General features: G+C 38.9%; 1 protein-coding gene across 1 annotated transcript in view; it reads left to right on the top strand.

Moving 5' to 3' along the window:
- The window catches only part of DNAH7 (dynein axonemal heavy chain 7), a 288975-nt gene that overhangs the window by 44860 nt on the left and 219659 nt on the right, over positions 1-24456 (top strand). Inside the window, exons 13-19 of the mRNA XM_006167772.1 lie at positions 349-621; positions 1673-1800; positions 4928-5006; positions 9569-9793; positions 11894-12040; positions 15493-16178; positions 19641-19827. Of these exons, the coding sequence (XP_006167834.1) occupies positions 349-621; positions 1673-1800; positions 4928-5006; positions 9569-9793; positions 11894-12040; positions 15493-16178; positions 19641-19827 (1725 nt within the window). The remainder of the gene's footprint in view (positions 1-348; positions 622-1672; positions 1801-4927; positions 5007-9568; positions 9794-11893; positions 12041-15492; positions 16179-19640; positions 19828-24456) is intronic.

Below are 24456 nucleotides of genomic sequence, written 5' to 3'. Positions count from 1 at the left end.
CTTCTGGTTGAGGTTTTTGCCATAGGGCATGTGCACTCATCAGAGAGAGAGAGACAGACAGACAGACAGTGAGAAGGACAGTGAGAAATCAAACCCAAATGGGAATGGCCATGCCACAACCCTTTCTCCATTCTCCTCCTGGGATCTTGGGCATACATACACACGCACTCTGCATGAGTTTCAAGCCACCAGGTCTGAGATTTGAATCACTGTCAGCCATGTGGAAGTCCAGCGATCTGACCACTAAGCCATCTGCTGACCCCAAGCTTGCCATTTTTACAAAGTTATATGATGTGGTTACTTTAAAGTATTTTGAATAACTAATATTGTTTCCCCCTCTTTATTTAGGAAAGTAAATCTAAACCAACAACCTTGAAGCCCATAATTCTACAGGAAATTATAGATGCTCACAAAGAAAAAATTAGGGAAGTGATTATGAGAGAGAGTGTGGCACCTACTGAACACCTTAGACTCTATGACAAGTATGAGTTTTTAGTTACCAGGAAAGCTGAGCAAGAAGTTGATGATTTTCTTTCTGAAAATCAGCATTATGAGAAAATAATAAATGAAATTCGCAAATACCAAAAACTAATGGAAGAAATACAGTACACATCTAGAAAGGTAAATGATTCCTATTCTGTCCAACTGTTACCGGTACCCCATGGCCTTGTTCCAGTTTGCATAGCATGTATTTTTAGAAAATACGGCGGAAGAATTAGGCCATTTATATCAGTAGGAAAAATATTTATTAAGCTTATATGTGGTTAGCATGGTGGCAAGTCCTGGTTATAAGGAGATAGACTAAACAAACACAGTTCTTCATCTCATGTGGCCAAATCTCTAGAGTCATAAATCTGAATTTTAAATACTTAGTGTAATTTATTACCAGCTCATCAAACTCCAAGAACCTAATTTTCTTTTTCTTCATTATTATTATTATTATTTTTTTTGGAGTTTTTCCTGTAGGACTGTGCACTTGCCTGAGAGAGATAGAGAGAGAAAGAGAAATCATTCCCTGGGAGGATGGCCATATCACAATCTCTTCTCCAATCCCTTCTCAGGATTTTGGGCACAGACACACATGCTTGCACCAGACATGATTTTCAAGCTACCAGGTCTGAGACTTGAACAGTACAGTGCGATTCAGCACCTTAACCTCCATGCCACCTGGTGACCCTCTTTTTTGCTTCCATCTTTATAAATCCTTTGAAAACTATAGTAATTACACCAAAAAAATGGAGTTCCTTCTGTTTTGTAGGATACCAGCAATTTTAAATTTTCTTTTTTTATTCTTATTTACATTTTCCAAACTTTCTCCCTGAACCTGTATTACCTTTTTATATAGAGCAAATGTCAGATTTGAAACCCACTTCGTCATTTATTACTAACTCAGTTCTCTAAAGTTGTTAGATCCATTATTGCCCTGAATTAGAACTGACTCCCAAGATGACAAATGCTTCTAGGACATTTACCCAAAAGATAGTTGTAAAATGTAACTGAATATTCATGAACTGTGGCCTCCACATCATATTTTTGAGAAATCAATATACGAAAACCCCTCAATCTTGTTAGATTATGCGCAGAAAATTATCATTATGAGAATGGCAAAATTGCGAGGCTCTTGTTGATTTTAATTTCTTTCCATGTTTATTAAACTTTTAATATGTTGCAGACCATTCGTTTAGGAATGTTTGAAATTCACTGTGAGGAACTAATCAGAGCTTTGGTGAAGCGAGCAGATATTATTTGTGGGAAACTTATAGCTAAAATGTTCAGAGATCATCAGGAAGTAAATACAAGGTATTTATGTGATGCTGATTATTTTTTACTTGTGGGAGTAATGGATTAGAGCAGTGTCCTAAATGACCCAACAGAAAAAAATTTGCCAAACTTATTTCACCTTGACTTTGTGTCATTTTGTGATGTATTAGTATTGTTTAGATTTTTAGCACGAATGTGCCTTTCCAACTGTCTGTATGAAGATGATATTAAAATGTATTTACATTGCTTTGGCACAAGTCAGGAGGATAATCTAAATTCAGATTTTTAATTTCTATAACCAATACACAAAGTGAGGTTTTTTTTCTTTTTCTTACTTTCATTCTTTCTTTCTTAAAATTTCAGAAGACACACACACACACACACACACACACACACACTTACCAGAATGAGACAAGAGAGACAAGGGCAGAGAGAAAGCAATCCCCAGTGGGGTGTGGTCATGCCACAATCCCTTCTCCATTTCTCCATTCTGTCAGAATTGGGGGCACATATATACATGTGCCCAGCAATTTTTTCAAGCCGCTAGTGCTAGGATTTGAACTGTGTGGTTAGTCATGAGGGATCCAGCTAGCCATACAGTTATGGAGCCCACTAGGGTCTGGGGCCACCACACAAAATAGGTTTTCAAAGTGGATTTACACAACGGTTGTAATGGATTCTAACAGACCTTCAAATTTGGAGCTCCATCTTAGTATAATTATTCTTCAAGGCTATCATAACTGGTCTCTTAACTAGAAAGTCATTTGTTGACTAACCTAGAGATTTTTAGAAAAACCGATGCATGTTAGGTAAACTCATAAAATAGCAATTGTGTAAAGCAGAATTCCTGTTTATTTAGGACAAGAATATGACTAGGGTAACTAGTCTTCCAACACCTGGTGCTAGAGTTGGTTTGAACCTCTTTTCTAGTATCACTTACATGGGGTAGGGACGGAAGGGAGAAAACCCAAATGGAATTTTTTTTTTTTTGAAGAGGTTTTTGCTGTAGGGTGTGTGTGCTTGCCAGACAGAGAGAGAGCAGAGAAACAGAAAGCGAGAAATCACCCCCCAGGGGGGATGGCCACGCTACAATCCCTTCTCCTCCGTTCTCCTCTTGGGATCTTGGGCACGCATGCACATGCGCCTGGGATGAGTTTTAAGCCACCGGGTCCAGGACTCGAACCGTGGTCAACTACATGGGAGTCCAGCGACATAGCCATTATGCTAACTGCTGGTCCCCCCAAACAGAATATTTTTAATGATTATGTTATCAGAGAAAAAAATCTATTAAAATATTTATTTAAACCTGTGTAGAATCCTGAAGGAAGCTTTATTTAGTTACCATGTGTTAGGCACAAAACTAGGCATTAGCTATGAGTAAAACTTCTGTAGGAAGTTACAATATATAAGGGTAAATAGACATATAAACCGCTAAGTTTCAATAGGATGCAGTAGGGACTGTACAAGCTCCAGATGCAGAACAGTGAAAGACGTGATCAATTTCTTTAGGATGAAGTTTAGGGGAGGGGGAGAAATCAGGGAAGGCTGCAAAGCAGAAGTGCTATGTAAATCTCATTTAGAAGGATGAGTAGTAGGAGTCTGCTGAGTGAGCGATGTGGGTCAAAGAATTCCCGGTGGAGAAGATATTATATAGAAGTGGATGAGGGGACCAGCAGTTAGCATAATGGCTATGTCACTGGATTCCCACATAGTCGACCACGGTTCGTGTCCCGGACCCGGTGGCTTAAAACTCACGCTGGGCACGTGTGCATGCATGCCCAAGATCCTGAGAGGAGACTGGAGGAGAAGGGATTGCGGCGTGGCCATCCCCCTTGGGGGGAGGAGATTTCTCACTTTCTGTCTCTCTGGCTCTGTCTGGTGAGCGCACACTCCCTATATTGCAAACCTCTCCAAAAAAAAAAAAAATAAGAAGTGGGTAAGTTGTGAAAATGACCTGGAGTATTCCAGGATTGAAGAATGATTTGTGAGGCTTTCACAGACACTCAGGGAAGAGTGAGAAAGGGACAGGCTGAAGATGGAGACACCATGTAAAAGAAATGGAGGATTTAGGTAGCTAATCTAGCAGCCAGCATCATGTAGTCAGGTTAAAGCACCTGAAAAAAATGGACATGTCTTTTATTTCTGGTTTTTCATGGTGGGCAAAATAATTTTAATTTTATTGCTTACTCTCCCCACCTCTCAAAGCCTTTTGAGCTCATGCCAGTTCTACTTTTTCCCATTTTCTCCTAATTGTGCCTCTTGCCTCTCCCTGGACTGATGGGATGTAGTGACTATTCCAGGAACCTCTTCCATGTCTCTGCCCACATCTCATGGAACCCTTCATGCCTGCCTCCATATTCTCAGGGGATAGGAATCTGTCATGCCTGGCAAATTCCTTTTCTCTAACCATGAGCTCAACTCCATGGTCTCTCCTCATGTAGACCTGGCTCCACTAGTCACCCCCTCATTTATCCCTTAATTAAAACCTCTCCCTTTCTCTTGACTCTGTCCCGAAGTTTACAAACATGCTCAAATCTTTCTTCCATTTTCCAGTCCCCACTTTGCCCCAGCATCGCCACTGTACTTTTCTCTCCCCTTCACACGAGCTCTCTTCAGGAAGAATTTCACTACGTGGTTTATCCTGTCTTAACTCTTGCTACTCTTTTTAATTTCCTGACCCAAAGTAAGTTTCTATTTAGGTTTTCCACAACCCCGTTAGAAATGATTGTTTGTTATCAGGAGTTTCTGGGCACGGTGACCCATTTTTAACCAGATTTAGTTACTCCCTCCCAGTCTGCCACTTTCTCTGTGCCATCTCTACTAGAGCTCCATTAGATCCCGGAAAACATTAGGTTGGAAATTACAGCCTGTGGCCCTGTGTCCCATGCTGGTGAGTCAAATGAAGTCCGTTATCACAGTTTATTCATTTCTGTGTTCTCTGTCACTTAACATTGTAGTTGGGAATGTGGTAGATGACTCTGAGGTGTGTATTGAATGAATAGATAAATGTACACAAGTTTGCTTTTAATTCATTAGATGTCTTGTATGTGATTGATCATATTTATTTTTCATGCAATAGAACACTTAAAGAGTATACAGGAATCTATTTTGAAATGAAATTGAGTTGTAATTATGTATGTAAGATTGGTTTTGTCTGGTATTTCAGATTATGTGATGAATTTGAGAAGATAGCTGAAAAAGCTCTTAGCACACCTCCAAATACAGCAGAGCTAATGGAAATGAAGGTATTGTTCCTTAACTCTTTATGGTGGTGTGTATGTTGGTCAGTTACTGACACAGTAATACAGAGTAACAATCTACAAAGGTTAAGATAGGGACCAGCAGTTAGCGTAATGGCTATGTCACTGAACTCCCATGTAGTCGACCATGGTTTGAGTCCTGGACCCGGTGGCTTAAACTCATGCCAGGCGTGTGTGCGTGCATGCCCAAGATTTCCAGAGGAGAATGGAGGAGAAGGGATTGCAACATGACCATCCCCGCGGGGGGTGATTTCTCGCTTTCTATCGCTCTGTCTCTCTGTCTTTCTGGCGAGCATATGCACCCTATAGCAAAAACCTCTCCAAAAAAAAAAAAAAAAGACAGAGATCAAAAATAACATATACTTTTAAGATGCTTAGTTCACAAGCAGGTTGGTGATATAGGCTGGACTCTCCCAGTTCTTTTGGCTGTCAGTGGGGCCATTCTATTGGTCAGCTAACTCAGTTGGGTTGACTAGGATGACTGTCTTTCAGCAGTGTGGCTCTCTTCACTGGCCTCTCAAACTCCAGCAAGCTGATCTTGCCTGTTCTTACAGCATGGTAGAGCCATACCAGCAGACCCTATTTTTTTGGGGGGGAGAGGTTTTTGCTATAGGGTACGTGTGCTCACCAGAAAGAAAGAGAGAGATAGAGAGACAGAAAGTGAGAAATCACCCCCTGGGGGGGATGGCCATGTCGCAATCCCTTCTCCTCCACTCTCCTCTTGGGATTTTGGGCATGCACACACACACGCCTAGCATGAGTTTAGCCACTGGGTCTGGAACTCAAACCGTGGTCGACTACATGGGAGTCCAGCGACATGGCCATTACACCAACTGCTGGTCCCCAGCAGACTCAATTCTACAAGTGCATTTCAAGTCTCTGCCCTTGTCACATTAGCTAACATTCTATTGATCAAAGCAAGTCACAGGGAAGGATATTAGAGGGCATGGATCCTGGCGATGTGAGATAATGAAGCAATTTGTGCAGTTGTCTGCCAGAATATTTTGTAGAACATATTCATAATTATTACCATACTAACTAGCATAAACCAGAACTGGGCTGGGTGATCTGAGATGTGTGGTCACTCTTTATTTTCTTTATCAACTGATATTTAATCCTTTAGTAATATTTTATGTTTTCATAAAAGCTATATTTTGTCATATATTAAAATTTTTTGTGGTAGTTTACCTAAAATATATTATGTTCTGAATGTAGAATTTATGGCGCTGAAAATACGGTAAGTGCTCCAAATCCTGAGAGAGTGCTGAGATGGAGGGAGAGGGACTCCTAAGTAGCCGTAACTGTTGCAGGGTGCTTTCTCCCTCTGGCAGTGCATGCACCTTCAAAAAATTTAAAGTAAATATTTAAGGGAACTAGCAAAACATGTAAAATTATTCAAAGCTTTGTATAGTCATAAAATTATACAAGTAGTTTTCAAAGTCTGATTCAGTTTGTTCGGCATTAAGTGTTCTCTATTCAACCATTTTAAATCAAATGGTAGGATAGGGTCTCGTTATTTCTTATGGCTGAGTAATATTCCATAGTATATATATGCCACAGCTTTTCAACCCAGTCATCAATTTTTAAACACTTAAGTTGATTCCATGTTTTAGCAATTGTGAATAATGCTGCAATAAACATGGATGTGCAAATGTCTTTCAAACTGAGTGTTTTCCTATCCTTCGGGTAATACCAAGGAATGGGTTTACTGGGTCATATGGTAGTTGTATTTGTGGGTTTCTGAGGAACTTCCACACACTGTATATCCCCACTTAGTACGTACTGAATGGCTGCACTTTGTGGCAGAAATTGAAAGAGCTGAAGATACGATGGTAGAAAAAGTGTAGCTATAAGTGGCTGTAAGGGAGGGCAGTGGGTGGAAGAGGGTGGTGGGAGAGGCAAAAGGAAGAAACATTTAACAGGCAAAAGAACATAAAGTTTTCTGTTGGAAAAAAGATCTGTAATTTTTGGTTTATGAAAATAAAATTTCTTTTAAATTACACAAGTAGTTCTGGTGGTTATATGTGTATGTTTTGTAGTCACTGAATGAAAGTTTGTTAAAAACAGAACCTATTTTTATATAATGGGCTCCAACTAAAAGAGATCTGGTTTCTTTAAAGTATTTGTACTTGGATTGGGTTTCTTATTGTGTGAGTGTGCATGTGTGTATAGTGCACACACATGCCCATATGTAGTCTCCTTAAAATATTTTTTGGTTTGTGTTAGTTGTTGTAGGATATCAAGCGACTCTGTGGTTACGGATGGTTACACATGTAGTTGGAGAGTTCCTAAGCAGTGAACCCCTTTTCACTGAAGGAAAATACCTTTGGGAAATCAGTATTGAGTACAAAGAGTGTCAGATATATATATATTTTTTTTCTTTTTGAGAGGTTTTCGCTATAGGGCGCGTGTGCTCACCAGACAGACAGAGAGAGACATAGAGACAGAAAGCGAGAAATCACCCCCAGGGGGGATGGTCACGCCGCAATCCCTTCTCCTCCATTCTCCTCTTGGGATCTTGGGCACGTACGCACATGCACCCGGCATGAGTTTTAAGCCACCAGGTCTGGGACGCAAATCGCGGTCGACTACGTGGGAGTCCAGCAACATAGCCATTACGCTAACTGCTGGTTCCCAAGAGTGTCATATATTTAACCCCCTAGCCATCATTGGAAATATTTGGGAACTCAAGGTTAATTACTATTAGTTTCTATTGTAAATAACCTTTAACAGATTCAACAATAGGATCCATTGCCTGGGATGTGAAATATTTCCATATCTTAAAAAAAGTATTCCCATGAGGTCAAAACAGCTGGTAAATGTCTTTAATATAAAAATCAGTCTTGGGACCAGCAGTTAGCATAATGGTTATGTCGCTGGACTCCCACGTAGTCAACCCCGCGGTTCGTGTCCTGGACCTGGTGGCTTAAAACTCACGCCGGGTGCGTGTGAGTGAGTGCCCAGGATCCCGAGAGGAGAATGGAAAGGGACTGTGGAGTGGCCATTCCCCCTGGGGGTTGATTTCTCGCTTTCTGTCTCTCTGTCTCTCTCTGCCTGTCTGGCAAGTGCACACGCCCTATAGCAAAAAACCTCTCCAAGAAAGAAAGAAAGAAAGAAAGAAAGAAAGAAAGAAAGAAAGAAAGAAAGAAAGAAAGAAAGAAAGAAAGAAAGAAAGAAAGAAAGAAAGAAAGAAGAAAGAAGGAAGGAAGAAAGGAAGGAAGGAAGGAAGGAAGGAAGGAAGGAAGAAAGAAAGAAAGAAATCAGTCTTTTATTATCAGTAAGAAAGGGAAAATGAAAATCCTGTTAATTGACCACATAAAAAGCTAATTAACTAAGTTACAATGATATTTTTTCAGTTAGCCATTTTGTTATTTGTAGAAACCACCATGATTTAAATTCTATTTGTTGTTGGATTTGCAACATAAAATCACTTAATTTAATTAGAGTATGTAATATACCAATGAAAGATTTCTAGGAAATTTTGCTTGTTTTCCTGTTTAATTATAAGATAAATATTTAAACAATACAATTTGTGTAAAAAGTAAAATTTCCTCCTTTTTCATAATTCTTTTTTTTTAGAGTAATGATTGTTTATAGTTTTGAGTGAGTTCTTCTTCCAAATTTATTTATTTATTTATTTTAAGAGAGGGATTTTTGCTATACGGCACATGTGCTCTCTGGAGAGACAGAGAGAGACAGAGAGACGATAGAAACCACCTCCCCCCCCCCCCCCCCAAAGGTATAGCCATGCCGCAATTCCTTCTCCTCCAGTCTCTTCTCAGATCTTGGGCACACACGCACCCAGCGTGAGTTTTAAGCCACTGGATCCAGGACTCAAACTGTGGTCAGCTACATGAGAGTCCAGCGACATAACCATTACACCATTTGCTGGTCCCTTATGGTTTTTTTGTTTGTTTGTTCTTGTTTTTTTGAAGAGAGATTTTTGCTAAATGCGTGTCTGCTCACCAGAGAGACAGAGATGAAGAGACAGAAAGTGAGAAATCACTCCCCAGGGAGGATGGACACACTGTAATCCCTTCTCCTCTACTCTCCTCTCAGGATTTTGGGCATGTATACACACACACCTGACCTGAGTTTCAAGATGCCCAGTCTGGGACTCAAACCATGGTTGACCCTTGTGGAAGTCCAGTGACATAACCATTATGCTATCTGCTGGCCCCACCAAACTTATTTTTGCTATATGTATGCAAAGATGTAAACATTAGAGAGAGAAACTGAAGAAAAAGAGAGTTACTGAGATTAGAGATTAAAAGGAGCTTTAAAACTTTTGTTTATTTTTTGCTCTAATGAGAATTGTTTGCTTTGAGGGCAGGAAGCTGTGGAACAGGACAGAGCAGGTGAGCATGGTGGTTACAAGTAACTGCCAGACGTAAACTGGGAACCTTCCCTCGTGGGTCAGCCTTGGAGAGCGTCCTGTTTTACTGCCGTACCACTGTCGGGCACCCCCACCTGCTACCTTTAAAATATATATATATATGACCTGTTCATTAAAATGAATGCCATCTGTAATTTTTGTTTTCCTCTAGGCTTACATTCAGAAAGTGGAGGCAACTGAAATGATTGAACTGGGACAGAGATTAGTGGATTCCAAAAACTGTCTTGCTTTCCTCATTGAGTGTGCCAACTTTTCTCCAGCAGATATTAGGCTAAATAATAGTGTTTTCCAGTGGTACGGAAGAATGGGTGAAATTTTTGATGAACACAGGAAAATCATTAAAGAGAAAACAGAACAATATCAAGAAGGTCTTAAGGTTGGCATCATCAATATTTTAAACTATTCTCATTTTCTGGAAATGTTTAAATTTTAACTTTTTACTTAGCGTTATCAATCCTGTGTTTCCTAGACTGTAAATTTTAGTTTTCTCATACTATAAATCTTAGTAGAATATTGTACACTTATTGGATCTTTTATAATGCATATAGGGTGACTGTAGAGTGAATGAGCAGTATATAGGTCAACATTGGATGTTCTTTATTTTTCCTTGCAAGGTAATAGGGAGAAAACATTGGGATATATGGCCCACAAGTCACTGTTAGTAAAAATGGTATTTATCTCATACAGTTTATTGCACAGTTTTCTGGTATAATTTATACTACAGCTTTTTAAATTGTTGGAAAGTCAAAGCTCCCTTCACGCAACCTGTTTTCATACCTCGTAATTTCTCATACTCTCCTAAGCACTATGCCCAGTGTCATCACTCTAATGTTCAGCAACTGTGGCTTTTTTGGTCCTACATATAAGAGGGTTATGATTGCCTATCTTCCTGTCTAGCCCCACCTCCTACCTCTCCCCACTCTGCTCAGGTTACTTTTCAGTGTCCCTAAGCCGTTCCCAGGCCTCTGCTCTCGCACAAACACCACACGGCTGTCTATGTAAGGTATTGGTTTAGTTTCTGAGAAGCCCTCTCTCAGACCTAAGTGCTGCCATTCCCCTCCTCTTGTGTGTTATCATAGCTCCACTGGTCTAACGAGCTGATCCTTAAGTTGTCACTTTCAGATCCATCTCTGCATTGCCGAGAGAGAGAGAGAGAGCAGGCTACTTCATTTTCCCCTTTTTTACTCTTAGTACCTCACTGTTTGGCTCAGTGACTGGCACAGGGGTACCATGAACGCCCCGCAGCTACTGTCTGGATACATTACTTAGTACTTTCAGTCTCATTTTACAGATGAAGCAACTTTGCAAATATTAAGAGACTTTTGTTAGGTCAGCCAATAAAGATGCCATATGATGGCAAGCCTAGCTCTCTCTCTCTCTTATCTCACGACAGCAAATATAATTATTTGGCAGCATTTGTTATTTGGAGAATAGTTCAGAGAAGCATTCTTTTTTTTTTTTTAAATTTTAAACTGCAGTCCTTATTTCTGTTTTACACTTAGGCCATTTCAAAATGTTTAAAAACCTGCGGAAACATCATGAAGAATAATGATTACTTGAGTCACAATACAGTAGACCCCTACAACATTGCTATGTGTCCTGGAATTATCTATACATTACTATAAAGTATATTGCTCCATTAACTAAACATAAATTTACTATTCACTCTCGCTTACTGGAGTCAGAACAATAAATTTGTCGGGAAGCTAGAAAAAAGACAGAAATCAACCTATATAATCTATAAAACAGAAATCTATTTTTGAATAACCTAGATTTGACTTTTGAATATCTTATTAAGAGCTATTTTTTACAGTCTCTTAATTTGGAATGCTTTACCAATGATAACTTTCTAATAAACCTTTCTCATTAAAATACACAAATATCTATTTTATATTGGAACACTATAGTTTCTAAGCTTTTAATTGAATTTATTTACCTTACACATTTTGTTGTGCTTAGAGAACCAATGGAGCAAGAAAAATAACTTTGAAATATATTATTTTAGTGTGGATAATTGAAGCAATAGCTGAGTATTAGAACTCAAGCAAAGAAAATTTTTTCTAGTTGTTTGTAAAAATTCCATAGCCCTTTAAAAATGTCAGGGGCCTTAAAATATTGGAGTTTTCACTTAGCCTCACATTTGGTTATTATATAAATCACGTATTAATAGAAATTCTTTAGCATATGCCAGTGCTTAGCATGTTCTGTTCCATTTTATTAGAATTTCATAGGCCTGCATAAACTTTTCCTATTCTGTGAATTAGAAGAATCTTGATTCATGTATTTAAAGTTTTAGAAATTCTGCATATTTTAGATCTCATTCACCTTCCAGATAATCTCTTTTGTTTATAATTCACCAGCTTAAAAAAAAAGTAAAAATAACTATTCTGATAACCTCTACAAATATTTGAAGTTTCTCTGACACTGAGCAGTTTTAACTTTTAAAAATATTAGCAACAAATATTGTTTTTATTAGTTACGGTGTGAACGATTTATGGAAGAACTGGAGAGTTATGCTAAACAAGCAGAAGAATTTTATGCAATGGGAGACCTTCAGGATGTACAGCGGTACCTGAAAAAGGCTCAAACACTGAATGGAAAGTTGGATTTAGCAGCAGATAAGGTATAGTTCAAAAAATTCTTGAGAGGATGAATTAGCATTGAATTTGTATTGGATATTCACCTTGAAGAAATGGATTAAAATAAAACAGCATCACTTAGAGAATATAAAAATGACATAAATAGATTTTATAGACAGTCTTCAGGGAAGAAGGGACATTTCCGTTTTCTATTGGTCATGATACATTTCAGTGGCTTTCATCATGTATTTTATAGATAGAATTGTATCTCATTTTGCTCCTTTAAAATTTTTTAAGTTTTTACTCTAGGGAATATGTGCTCACTGGAAAGTCAGAGAGAGAAAGTGAGAAATCACCTCCCGGGGGGATGGCCATGCCACAGTCCCTTCTCCTCCATTCTCTTCTCAAGATTTTGGACATGCTTGCACACGTGCCTGCATGATTTTCAAGCTGCCAGGTCCGAAACTTAAACTGCACAATCAGCTGCGTGGGATCCAGTAGCTTGACTTCCATGCCACTTGCTGACCACAAAAACTTTTAAAATGTTTATGTCGTCCATAAAAGGCAAAGAGAAGGAGAGACAGAGAGACAAGCATCGCAGCAGGGTCTTCATGCAGCAGTTTAACCCCCAGGCTCAGAAACCCCATGTCAGCGAGCCCCGCTTGTAGGCACACCTGCATAGCTGGCATGCCCAGAGACCTTCCCCACACGAGTCCAGCTACACTACCACTGCGCCATAACCTGGTCTTTTCAGTCTACCTAATTTCCACTTGGTGGCATTTGAACCACAGTTCTACTAAGACAGCTGAGAATCTGTTTTTTTCATAGAAACAGGCAGATAATAGTACATAGTTACTGTTTAGTTTTTCCATCTTTAGAGAAACCTGCTTAGACTTTCCACCTGTGCTTTTAAATTAGGTTCATGATTTTCTCTTACCAAATCACTTTGCTCCCAATACTGCCATTCCAGAGATCAGCCTTACCATTAGAAGAAATCTTTGCCTTATTAGATGTTTGAAAATTTTACTTGTATTTTTTGCAAAAAGGGTAAATGCGAAAACATGCCAAATTAAGATAGTCTACCATTTATTTTTATCTCATCAGAAGATTTTTTTGAGAGGTTTTTGCTATAGGGCATGTGCGCTTGCCAGAAAGACAGAGAGACAGAGAGAAAGAAAGAGAGAAATCACCCCCAGGGGGGATGGCCACGCCACAATCCCTTCTCCTCAATTCTCCTCTCGGGATCTTGGGCACGCACACACATGCGTCTGGCATGAGTTTAAGCCACCTGGTCTGGGACTCGAACCGCGGTTGACTACATGGAGTTCAGCAACATAGCCATTAGGCTAACTGCTGGTCCCTACATCGGAAGATTTTAATATCCTATTAATTCAGATAATTAGATCGTTTATAATAAAAACAAATATATCAATACAAATTGAGAAAAAAAGAAACTTAAAAAAGCAACTACAGCTTTTTTAAAAACTGAGGCCACTGAAAGTTTTATTAAAATGCATAATTAAAATATCTAGCTTACACTTTTCAATACTATAGATACACCCTCTGAACAACTCTCATCCTCACATATTTTATAACTAAACTGAGAAAATTAATGCTCTCTGTCTCTCTTCTCATCTAGTTGTTATCTTCCCTATAGAAGCATCTGTGCACTATTTCAGCACTTTCTGAGTGACGGTGTTTGTGTGTGTGTGTGTGTGTATACTATTCATTTTGTATTAAGCATCTACTGCTGTAAGACATCACTTCTATTGCTTTTTATTATTATTGGAAAAAGAAACGCTGTTTAAATTTCCACCTATGTATGTCTTGTCTCTTGAGCTGGATTACTAATTGCTTGGAGGCAGAACTTTCCGACATAATAGTATTTTCAGTTTTCCACAGTACCTACTGCAGTACTGTATGTATTAAAATTCTTAAGTCCTGGGACCAGCAGATGGCAATAGTTGTGTCACTGGACTCCCACGTAGTGGACTGCAGTTTGAGTCCCAGACTTGGAGGTTTAAAACACACTGGGCACATGTGCATGCATACCCAGAATCTTGAGAAAAGAGTGGAGGAGAAGGAATTGTGGTGCCAACCCACTGGGGAGGTGATTTCTTGCTTTCTGTCTCTATGTCTCTCTCTGTCTCTCTGGCGAGCGCACACACACTATAGCAAAGAATCTAAAACAAAAAATTCTTGGGACCAGCAGTTGGTGTAATGGCTATGTTGCTGGACTGTCATGTAGTTGATCTCAATTGGAGTCCCGAACCCAGTGGCTTAGACTCATGCTGGGCGCATGTGTGCACGTGCCCAGGATCCCGAGAGGAGAATGCAGGAGAAAGAATTGTGGCGTGGCCATCCCCCTGGGGGGTGATTTCTCGTTTTCTGTCTGTCTTTCTCTGACTTTCTGATGAGTGCATGTGCCCTATAGCAAAACCTCTCAAAAAAATATATGTATATGTATGTATATATATATATAAGTTTATGTGACTATTTAAACTAACCAGACATCCTACTCTTAAATATGTAGTCAATAAGAAACCTGGGAATACTAATTCAGCCACAACCACCACCACCCCCCCCCACACACACACACACACTCACAAAATGGAAATTCCACTTGTGACAACGTGATGGAACCTAGAGGACATTTTGCTCAGTGAAATAAGCCAGACACAGAATGACAAATACTGCATGTGGAATCTAAAAACATGTTGACACAATAGACACAGAGAGTAGAATGGAGGCTGTCAGAAGCTGTGGGCCTGAGGGAGTGGTAGGTGGTGAGGACTGGAGAGATGTTGGTCAAAACTGGTCAAAGTTGTTCAGTGAGACAGGAGGAATAAGCTCAGGAAATATATTGTACAACATGATGACTACAGTTACCACTCATATATCGTGTACATGAAAATTGCTAAAAGAACAGAATTTAAATGTTCTCGTTTCAAAAATGTATTAAGGTAATGCACCTGTTAACTAGCTTGGCCTTCCCATTCAACAGTGTACATCATGTTATACACTATAAATAAATACAATTTTTATGTGTGAAGTAAAAACTACAAGAAAATGGATTACTGATGTTTTTTTCTCAATTTAAAAAAAATTAAATACAATTTTTATGTGTGAAGTAAAAACTACAAGAAAATGGATTACTGATGAGTTTTTCTCAATTTAAAAAAAATTATTTATTTATTTTATTTGTTATTAATATTTTTAAATTTGACCAGAGAGATACAGAGAGAGAGAGAGGGAGGGAAAGTGAGAAAGCAAGCCTCCAGGTCCAGGATTTGAACCACAGTTGACCATATGGGAGTCCAGCACCTTAACTACCACATCACTGCTGGTAGTTTTTCCTCAATTATTGAAGTTTACCTTTCAGACTTAGTGAGGATTTGGGGTGGGGGGGTCACATTTAAAATAGATACTTTTAAAACTTACTTTCCAATATCATTCATTTTAGAATAAATAAAATATTTAATACCTTTTCTTTCAGATCGAACAGTTTAATGCTGAAGAGGAGGCATTTGGTTGGCTACCATCAATATATCCTCAACGTAAAAAAATCCAAGATGGTTTGAACCCTTATCTTCGTCTCTATGAAACTGCTGTTGAATTCAGCAACAAACATAGAGCATGGACAGAAGGACCATATCACAAGGTGAATCCAGACCAAGTAGAAACAGACGTTGGAAATTACTGGAGAGCACTGTATAAGCTGGAGAAAGCCTTCCATGATTCTCCAAATGCATTGGCAATGACTAAGAAAGTAAGAGCACGGGTGGAAGATTTCAAGCAGCACATTCCTCTCGTTCAAGTGATTTGTAATCCTGGTTTGCGCCCCAGGCACTGGGAGGCCATGTCCGCCATTGTTGGTTACCCCCTACAGCCAGCAGATGACTCCACTGTCTTCTCTTTTTTAGACATGAATCTGGAACCATATTTAGACAGATTTGAAGGTATTAGTGAATCAGCTAGCAAAGAATATTCTCTTGAAAAGGCCATGGAGAAGATGATTACTGAATGGGATGCAATGGAATTTGTCATTCTTCCTTACAGAGAATCTGGGACATTTATTTTATCATCAGTTGATGAAATTCAGATGTTGTTAGATGACCATATTATTAAAACACAAACAATGAGAGGATCTCCTTTCATTAAGCCTTATGAAAAGCAAATGAGGTAAACAATATTTATATGACAGTGTTTATGCTATGTCACCCAAATCACTTGTATTTAATATAAGTAGTATAATATAGTATAGTATATAGTATAAGTAATGTAATATAGTATAGTATAGTATAATCAATTTTGCAAATTGATTCTGTATTTTATATTTAATATTTTAAGTAACTCATGATAAGGAATGGTAACCTTCATTGTTTTTTAGCAGAATACTGATCCTTTTGCTATCTTTATGGTTTGTTAACTTCTATATTCATAACAAAGTCAGTGGACAATTAACATCCAGAAATTCATTTTTATTGCTACAATCTGATTTTATATTTTGACTCTCAAAAAATGATTTTCCATCTGTGAACATAGTTTATGGAATGTATAAACTCTAAGACTAAAGAAAATAATGTCATCTCCCAAATATACTAATTAGTTTGTCATAGGTGATCCCTGAACATATATTGTGATTTCTATTCATTTGATTGAAGAATAACTAACAAGTGCAAAAGAATGAAACTGAAGTTTAGTCTGGTGTTTTAAAAATTTTTTAACTTTTTTAAAAAATTATGGTTTTTGCCATAAGGTATGTGTGTTTGCCAGAGAGGAGAGAGACAAACAGTGAGATGGAAAGTGAAAGATCACTCCCCAGGGGGTGATTATTTTTACTTATGTTTTCCTTTTTTTGTAAAATTGTTTATGGAGTAACTGTAACTATAATATTGATTCTTGAGGAAATTGTTATTATTTATATTTTCCTTTATTTATTTATTTATTTATTTATTTTGCTTTAGGACATGTGCATTCATCAGAGAGATAGAGAGAGAGAGGTTGCTACACTGCAATCCTTTCTCCATTCCCCTTGTAGGATTTTGGGAATGCAAGCACGAGTGCCGGGAGTGATCTTTTTTTCCTTTCTTCCTCTTTTTCTTTCTTTTTTATTTATTATCATTATTATTATTATCTTAAATTTGCTACAGGGCCCATGTGCTCACCGGAGACAGAGAGAGGGAAAATGAGAAAGCAAACTACCTGGTCTAGGACTCAAACCACATTTGAGGTGTGTGTCCAGCACCTTAACCACCAGGCCACCTGCTAGCCTTGTAATCTGGTTTTAAGGATTGCATACAGCCTAAATTAAAGCTTTATCCTATCAGTGCTTTCAGTGGATGTGTGGCAAAAGGATGCTAACTGCTTGCTAGTGTACAATCCTGGTTATCGATGTGTTATCGTAACCTCGAGTACACTCAGGTTGGAGTTGGCTCTTGCTGCTGTTCTACTTTCTACCAGCTCCAGTGTGCACACCAAAAGAAGAATTTTTTGAGTACTTTGAAAGTTGTACATTTAGATGACTTTTAGAAACTATGTGTAATATCATTAGGTAGTGAAAAAATACTCTGTGGCAGAGATTAAAGAAAGAGGTAAGACCTCCGGAAGAAAAACAGAGGCATTTAAATCTTGTGCAACGAGATTAAACAGGCTCCTTGAAAAACACTGAAAGACGAATATATTTTAGAAAGGTGTTTTAAAATTCCTGGTGACTGGGAGAGCTCCTGTGTATATTTCTTGGCTTTAATGATCTAAAATTACAATTCACCACTTACAAATGATGAATAATGTGTTAATGTTGACATAAAACTATCCTGTCTCTAAGTTCTGCTTTACTATTAATAAATCATTTTCCTATATGGCTATGTTGTATGATAGTAGCGTGGTTCAAATCTTGTCGTTATCATTTATTACCTGGGTGAACTTGAACTGGAAAGTTCAAGTTTCCAGTTTATATGCCTTAGTCTCCACATAGATGAATAAATGTTATAATGGACCCCACTTTTTAGGGCCGTTGTGAGAATAGAGTAAATACACACAGAGATCTTAGGACTGTGCCTGTAAAATTGTTTATGGAGTAATTATAACATTGATTCTTGAGGAAACTGATTGTATATGTTTTCCTTTTTTATAAAATTGTTTATGGAGTAATTATAATATTGATTCTTGAGGAAATAGTGATTATGTTTTCCTTTTTTGTCAAATTGTTCATGGAATATTTATGGTATTGATTCTTGAAGAAACTGTTATTATGTATGTATGTACTAGTTTTGCTATAGGATGTGTACATTTACCTGAGAGAAAAGGAGAGAGAGAGGAAAAGTGAGAAATCACTCCCCCAAAGGGGATGGCCATACCACAACCCCTTCTCCTTCACTCTCCTCTTGGGATTTGGGGCATGCATGTACATGAACCTGCTGTGGTTGTCTTTCTTTCTTTTTTTTTTTTTTAAGAGAGATTTTTGGTATAGGGTGTGTGTACTTGCTCACCAGAGAAACAGAGGTGGACAGAGAGAGAGAGAGTGAGAGATCACCCCCCAGGGGAGGGGATGGTCACACAGCAATCCCTTCTCTTCCATTCTCCTCTCGGGATCTTGTGCATGCACACACACGTGCCCAGTGTGAATCTTAAATTGCCAGTCCAGGACTCAAACCACCTGCTGTGTTTCCCAAGCTGCCCGGTCCAGGACTCAGAATGCACAGTCAGCCACATGGCATGCAGTCACTTTAACCTCCATACCACTTGCTGGCCCTAGTTATGTTTTCCATATTTAAAAGTGAATTGATAACCTATTATAATTTTAAACATGTCACACTATGAATGTGTGACATGAATGTCTTCTCATGAATGTCACACTAGTATATTTAGGAATATGTAGATTTTTCTTTATGTGCAATTACATTTTATAAATGGAAGCATTTTATTGTATAAATAAAGGCTTTATGGGCTAAATTAGAGAGAAAATAACATAAAGGAAATAAATTTTGGCTATAACTATATTTCCTCAGAAGTTCAGAATACCCTTCATTGAAAATACCTTGACTGTCTACAAAATCTCATTTCTCAATTTGTACCCTCTATCTGTGGAACTGAATCAGGGAAAGGTTTATTATGATAGAGATGAAAATCAGCCCATTTGTAGATAGGTCTAACTTCATATACATTTCTGTATAAGCATAAATTTTGATATTATTATTATTATCAGAGAGGTTTTTGCTATAGGGTGCATGCACTCACCAGAAAGACAGAGAGACAGAAAGTGAGAAATCACCCCCCAGGGGGATCGCCACACCACAATCCCTTCCCTTCCATTCACCTCTCTGGATCTTGGGCATCCACGCACACACGCGCCCAACTTGAGTTTAAGCCACTGGGTCTGGGATTCGAACTGTGGTCGACTACATGGGAATCCAGTGAAATAGCTATTACTCCAACTGCTGGTCCCTGATGTTGTTATTTTAAAACTGGTTTTGTAGAGCCAATGTAATTACTTCTCTTTCAATGAAACTGGATGAGTGGATATTGGCCTAATGACACTGTATGTGAGATTGATGGTCTAGTTGGGGTTTGGGGTTTTGGGTTTTGACATCTGAAATGGTGCTTGGCTTGCTGTTGATAGAGCTGTTGTGTTTTGCTCCTCAGAGAATGGGAGGGCAAACTCCTGCTGCTCCAGGAGATTCTGGATGAATGGCTCAAGGTCCAAGCCACATGGCTGTATTTGGAGCCCATTTTCAGCTCTCCAGACATTATGTCTCAAATGCCCGAGGAAGGCAGGCGATTTACAGCTGTGGATAAAACATGGAGAGATATAATGAAAAATGTCACACAAGTAGGTAAAACAAATCTCTGCAAATGTGATTGTTTAGTTAAAATGTCATGATTTGCCTGTATTAGTGTTCCCAATAAGCCATTATGTTTTTTTCCCAGGTAGGTTGTCTTTCCAGTTCTCATTTTAGAATACCTGTATCAAGAAATATCAAAAGTCAAAACAGATAATTTGCCCTGATTACTCCTTGAAGTCAAAATTTAATCTGCGTTGTTGAGTAACTTGTGGTTCTATTAGTGGTTCTTACCAGATGCTCTGGTAGGACCCACTCTGGTTAGTGCTTGCTGTCTCCGTTTATTCTGTGGCCCCTTGTTATGGGCTGTAGCACCAAAAGAATGCACTGCCGTAGAGACATGTCAGCATGCCCACTACTCAGTCAACAAGCATCTCTGGGAGGGACCAACAACAATGAAAAGAGAAATGAGTTGCAATGTTTAATAGATTTAGAGTCCAATAAGTGCAAATAAAATGCAATGAGGAAATTTTTAAAAGTACACAAGTACTGTGGAAGAAACCTTATTAATGAGCTATTGTTACGTACAATTTTACCTGTCTCTAACTGGACCAATGATTGATACCACAGCTCTTTTCAGATTATAAACTCTTATCTCCCACAATCTTATACATGGAAAATACAAATTCTTCTTTTATTGGCTACGTTAGGATTATCTTTATTTTCAAAAATCCATCCTCATTAATTTATGAGACTTCCTGTTGTCAATTTTTAATAACTGTTTTTCTTTAGAACTGTATTTCACAGTAAAGAACACCACTGACAGTTCAATACATACTTCCAAAATGACCAGTAGAGTGAATTCCAAATGTTCACAACATAATGTAATGTCAAATGTTGAAGGTGGTGGGGACCAGCAGATGGCTGTGTAATAGCTAGGTTGCTGGACTCCCATGTCGATCACGCTTCAAATCCTGGACCAGTTGGCTTGAAACTCACTCTGGGCATGTGTACTTTGTGCCCAAAATCCCAAGAGGAGAATGGAGAAGGGATTGCAGAGTGGCCATCTCCCCTGGGGAGGAGGGTGATTTCTCGCTTTCTGTTTCTCCAGTAAGTACACGGACCCTATAGCAAAAATCTCTCTCAAAATAAATAAATAAATAAATAAAATAAAGAAAAAAAAAAGAGTTGAAAGTGGTTAATATGTTTGTATCCATGATTTGTTTATTACACACCATATACATACTTTTAAAAACCATACTGCACCCTGCAAAGATGTATAATGATTATTGTAGATAATAAATTACAATAAAATTTAAGAGATAAAAAAAATCAAACATACAAAGACATTACTTGCCCTCATTCCTAAGTAAGCAGGATATTTTGAGGATGACACTTCATTTATTTTAGCTATAAGATTTTCTTGTCAGCTTAACAATAACCCACAATCCTCGGACCAAGTAAAATTTTATTGTCTTTTTCAACTGCTTTGTGTTTTCTCTTTCTCAATATGTTAGTATTCAGTTTTTGTCCACTCTCCAAAGCTTTGGAAATAAACATAAATCCACATTCTCTCAGGAAATCTAATGAGATGAGTGGAGGCTATTGGATTAATTGCTTAGAACAAAAGGTTATCACTTTCATTCCTTCGAGTTCCTAATAAAGGTTTCATTAGAGGTATACTTTACCAAGAGAAAAGCCTTAGAGGTTAAAAATGGAATATACATACTATTGTTAATATAATTGACTCAAGTGAAATGTCTTGAGATCCTTTGAGGTATAAATATGAAGTAATTATATGTTTTGGTTCCTGCTATCATGCTTAAGCCAAGCCCCTTTCTCACCGGAAAAGGCTCCTCCATTGACCTTTCGGTCTAATTCCAGAATTTTCCATCTCTTTTGGTTATGAATTTAGTTCTGCCTATCAAAGTAGCTGTACCTGTTTCAGAACCCCAGTTTCATGTTCGCCTCTGAGCTCTCCTCCTCCCTACAATGCAAACCTGGGTTTTTAGTGGTGAGGCGGGGTGAGATTTCTCTCCCAGGCTACTTCTCTCCTGTACTTATTACCTCAGGTAGGTTTAAGGTGAAGAGAAGGACAGAGGGAAGGACAGGGAGAGACAGGAAAAGGAAGGGAGAAAGAGCACAGAGTGAGAGAGCATTTCTCAGTGCAACTAATCCTGCAAAAGGGGCTGTTTCTGTTGTTGTTGGTGGTGGTGGTGCTGGTGGTGGTGGCCGTAAGATGGACACATACTCCTGTCAGTGATGTCAGTCACTGTGTCTTTCCTGTTGGTTCTCACCAATTGCCTACTATTTTGACCAGTTATGAGTAGGTGAAGGGCACAAACTGACCTAGAAGGCCAAGGGAAGACCCTGGCACAACTCAGGGACTCCATCTCAGGAACATCTCTCCCAGGTTCATCCTCTGTGAGATTTGGCCGCATCGTCAACCTGACCTTCTAATGATAGTTTTTGCTACATACTTCTGATATATGTGTCTCAGTGTGTAGCAGAATTTCACAAATCAGCAATCCTTCATTTTATCTGCCTTCTGTAGACCCAAAATGGAGTTCTGTAGAAAAGTAGGATCCAAGGATCAGCAGTTAGCGTAATGGCTATGTCGCTGGACTCCCATGTAGTCGACCACGGTTCGCGTCCCGGACCCGGTGTCTTAAGACTCACACTGGGCGCGTGTGCATGTGTGCCCAAGATCCCAAGAGGAGAATGGAGGAGAAGGGATTGTGGCATGGCCATCCCCCCTGGGGGGTGATTTCTCACTTTCTGTCTCTCTGTCTCTGTCTGTCTGGTGAGCGCACACGCCCTATAGCAAAAACCTCTCCCCACTCCCCCAAAAAAGGAAAAGAAAAATGGGATCCATCTTCTGAACATCTTAGTAGCCTTGAGCACGTGGTCCTTGACCTTTCTTCACCTGACTATACCAATGCACCATCTTCTGCCAGGGTTTTCTCCCTGCCAGGTAGCACTGGATCAGGTCAGCACAGCTGGTGACTGAGCAGACTTCCGTCAGCCTCCTGTACTAGGAAAGCCTTTACCAAGTGGTCTGTTGGGTCCTCTCCCAATGATTCAGGAATGGGGGACAGCAGTTGATGTAATGACTATGTCGCTGGACTTCCATGTAGTAGACCGTGGTTCGAGTCCTGGACCCAGTGGCTTAAACTCATGCCAGGCATGTGTGTGTGCATGCCCAGAATCCCAAGAGGAGAATGGAGGAGAAGGGATTGTGGCATGGCCATCCCCCCTGGGGGGTGATTTCTCACTTTCTGTCTCTGTCTCTGTCTTTCTGGCGAGCACACACACCCTGTAGCAAAAACCTCTTAAAAAAAAAAAAAACGATTCAGGAATGGAAACCAGTTGATTGCCTACTAGATGGAGATAAAAGAAGTAGGGCATCCTTCTTCACATGTACTGCATTTCACACCCAAACTTGGCTTTTGATCCATCCAATTTTCTTCATGTATTCTGTTAAAGGCAGAAAATAGCACTCTTGAATTTCTCCAAAAATCTTTTCCTTTTTTATTTTAATATCATCTCAGTAAATATAAACACTATTCCTCCTATTGCACAGGCTAAAGATTTTAGGGGTCATTTTCTTTTGATTACTGTAAATATGATCACTTGGCACCAAGCGTCTTACCTCCTTCTAGTGAGCAGAAAAGCTAAAAGCAATATCTTCCAGACTCCCCAGCATCTAAGATGTTGAACAGGAATTCGATTTTACAAATTAGATGGACTCGTTTAGATTTGGAAGGTATAGTAAAACAGTGGCCATCTTTCTGCTACTTTAGCTGTTCTTGCTATCAAGAAAGATCGTGGACACAGGACTTCTTTCTAACAGGACTTCAATATCTGGTCTTCAGTTTTATAGATATTAAGTGGCAGTGGTGAAAGGTAACTTTCTGATCCCTAGAATCACAGGCCTCGATGGGTTCTGAACTCAGTATTTCCAGTGTTTTCTTTTGTTCTGATTGGGACAGAGGTGGTAACTCCTAAGAGGTCAGTTGCAAAAGAATGTCTCCTAGAAGCCCAGCCTCAAGTATGCTCCCTCAGACCTTCCATTGATTGTATAATTACTTCTTTCCCTGTGTTAGATTACTTTTTGTTTCACGTACCTTGAGGAATTTTGTACTGAACTGAATACCAGAACTGAATACTGAAGTGAATATACCAGAATCTTAAGAATGGGATCTAGGATTGCTTATGATCTAGTTATATTTTTAAGGTAGTGAAGATTTGGTTATCAACTTAAAATAAATAGTGCCTGGCGTGCAGTGCAAAAATCATTTAAATTATGTTCTCGGTCTTCTGAACTGAGCAGTCTGCTTTACAAGTAAGTCTTTGGGGTACTGAGTGGCTGTTGGGATAGGTCAGTATAATAGATATTTGAAATACAAGCCCATGTGAGATGGGCTGAATTTTCCAAAAGCACTTGGAAATGAAAGAAATGGCATAATTCATAGTTTTAAATTCTCTGCACAAGACATGGTCAGAAGACTAATGAGCTGGATTACCTTCAAAGAGTGTCTGATTTCTCATAATAACAAGTTTGACATAGCCAAAAATGAGTTAGAGAGTCTGGTTCAGTGGGTTGCCAAATTGCAAAGTAATTTAATTCACAGCCTTTCCAGATCTGTTATGTATGAAGTAGTTTACTTAATGGGAAA

Source organism: Tupaia chinensis, unplaced genomic scaffold, assembly GCF_000334495.1.
Source record: "Tupaia chinensis unplaced genomic scaffold, TupChi_1.0 Scaffold145082_1, whole genome shotgun sequence".
Classification (NCBI taxonomy): Eukaryota; Metazoa; Chordata; class Mammalia; order Scandentia; family Tupaiidae; genus Tupaia; species Tupaia belangeri.
Note: the sequence above shows the minus strand (reverse complement) of the source record. Positions and strands in the feature narration are given on the sequence as shown.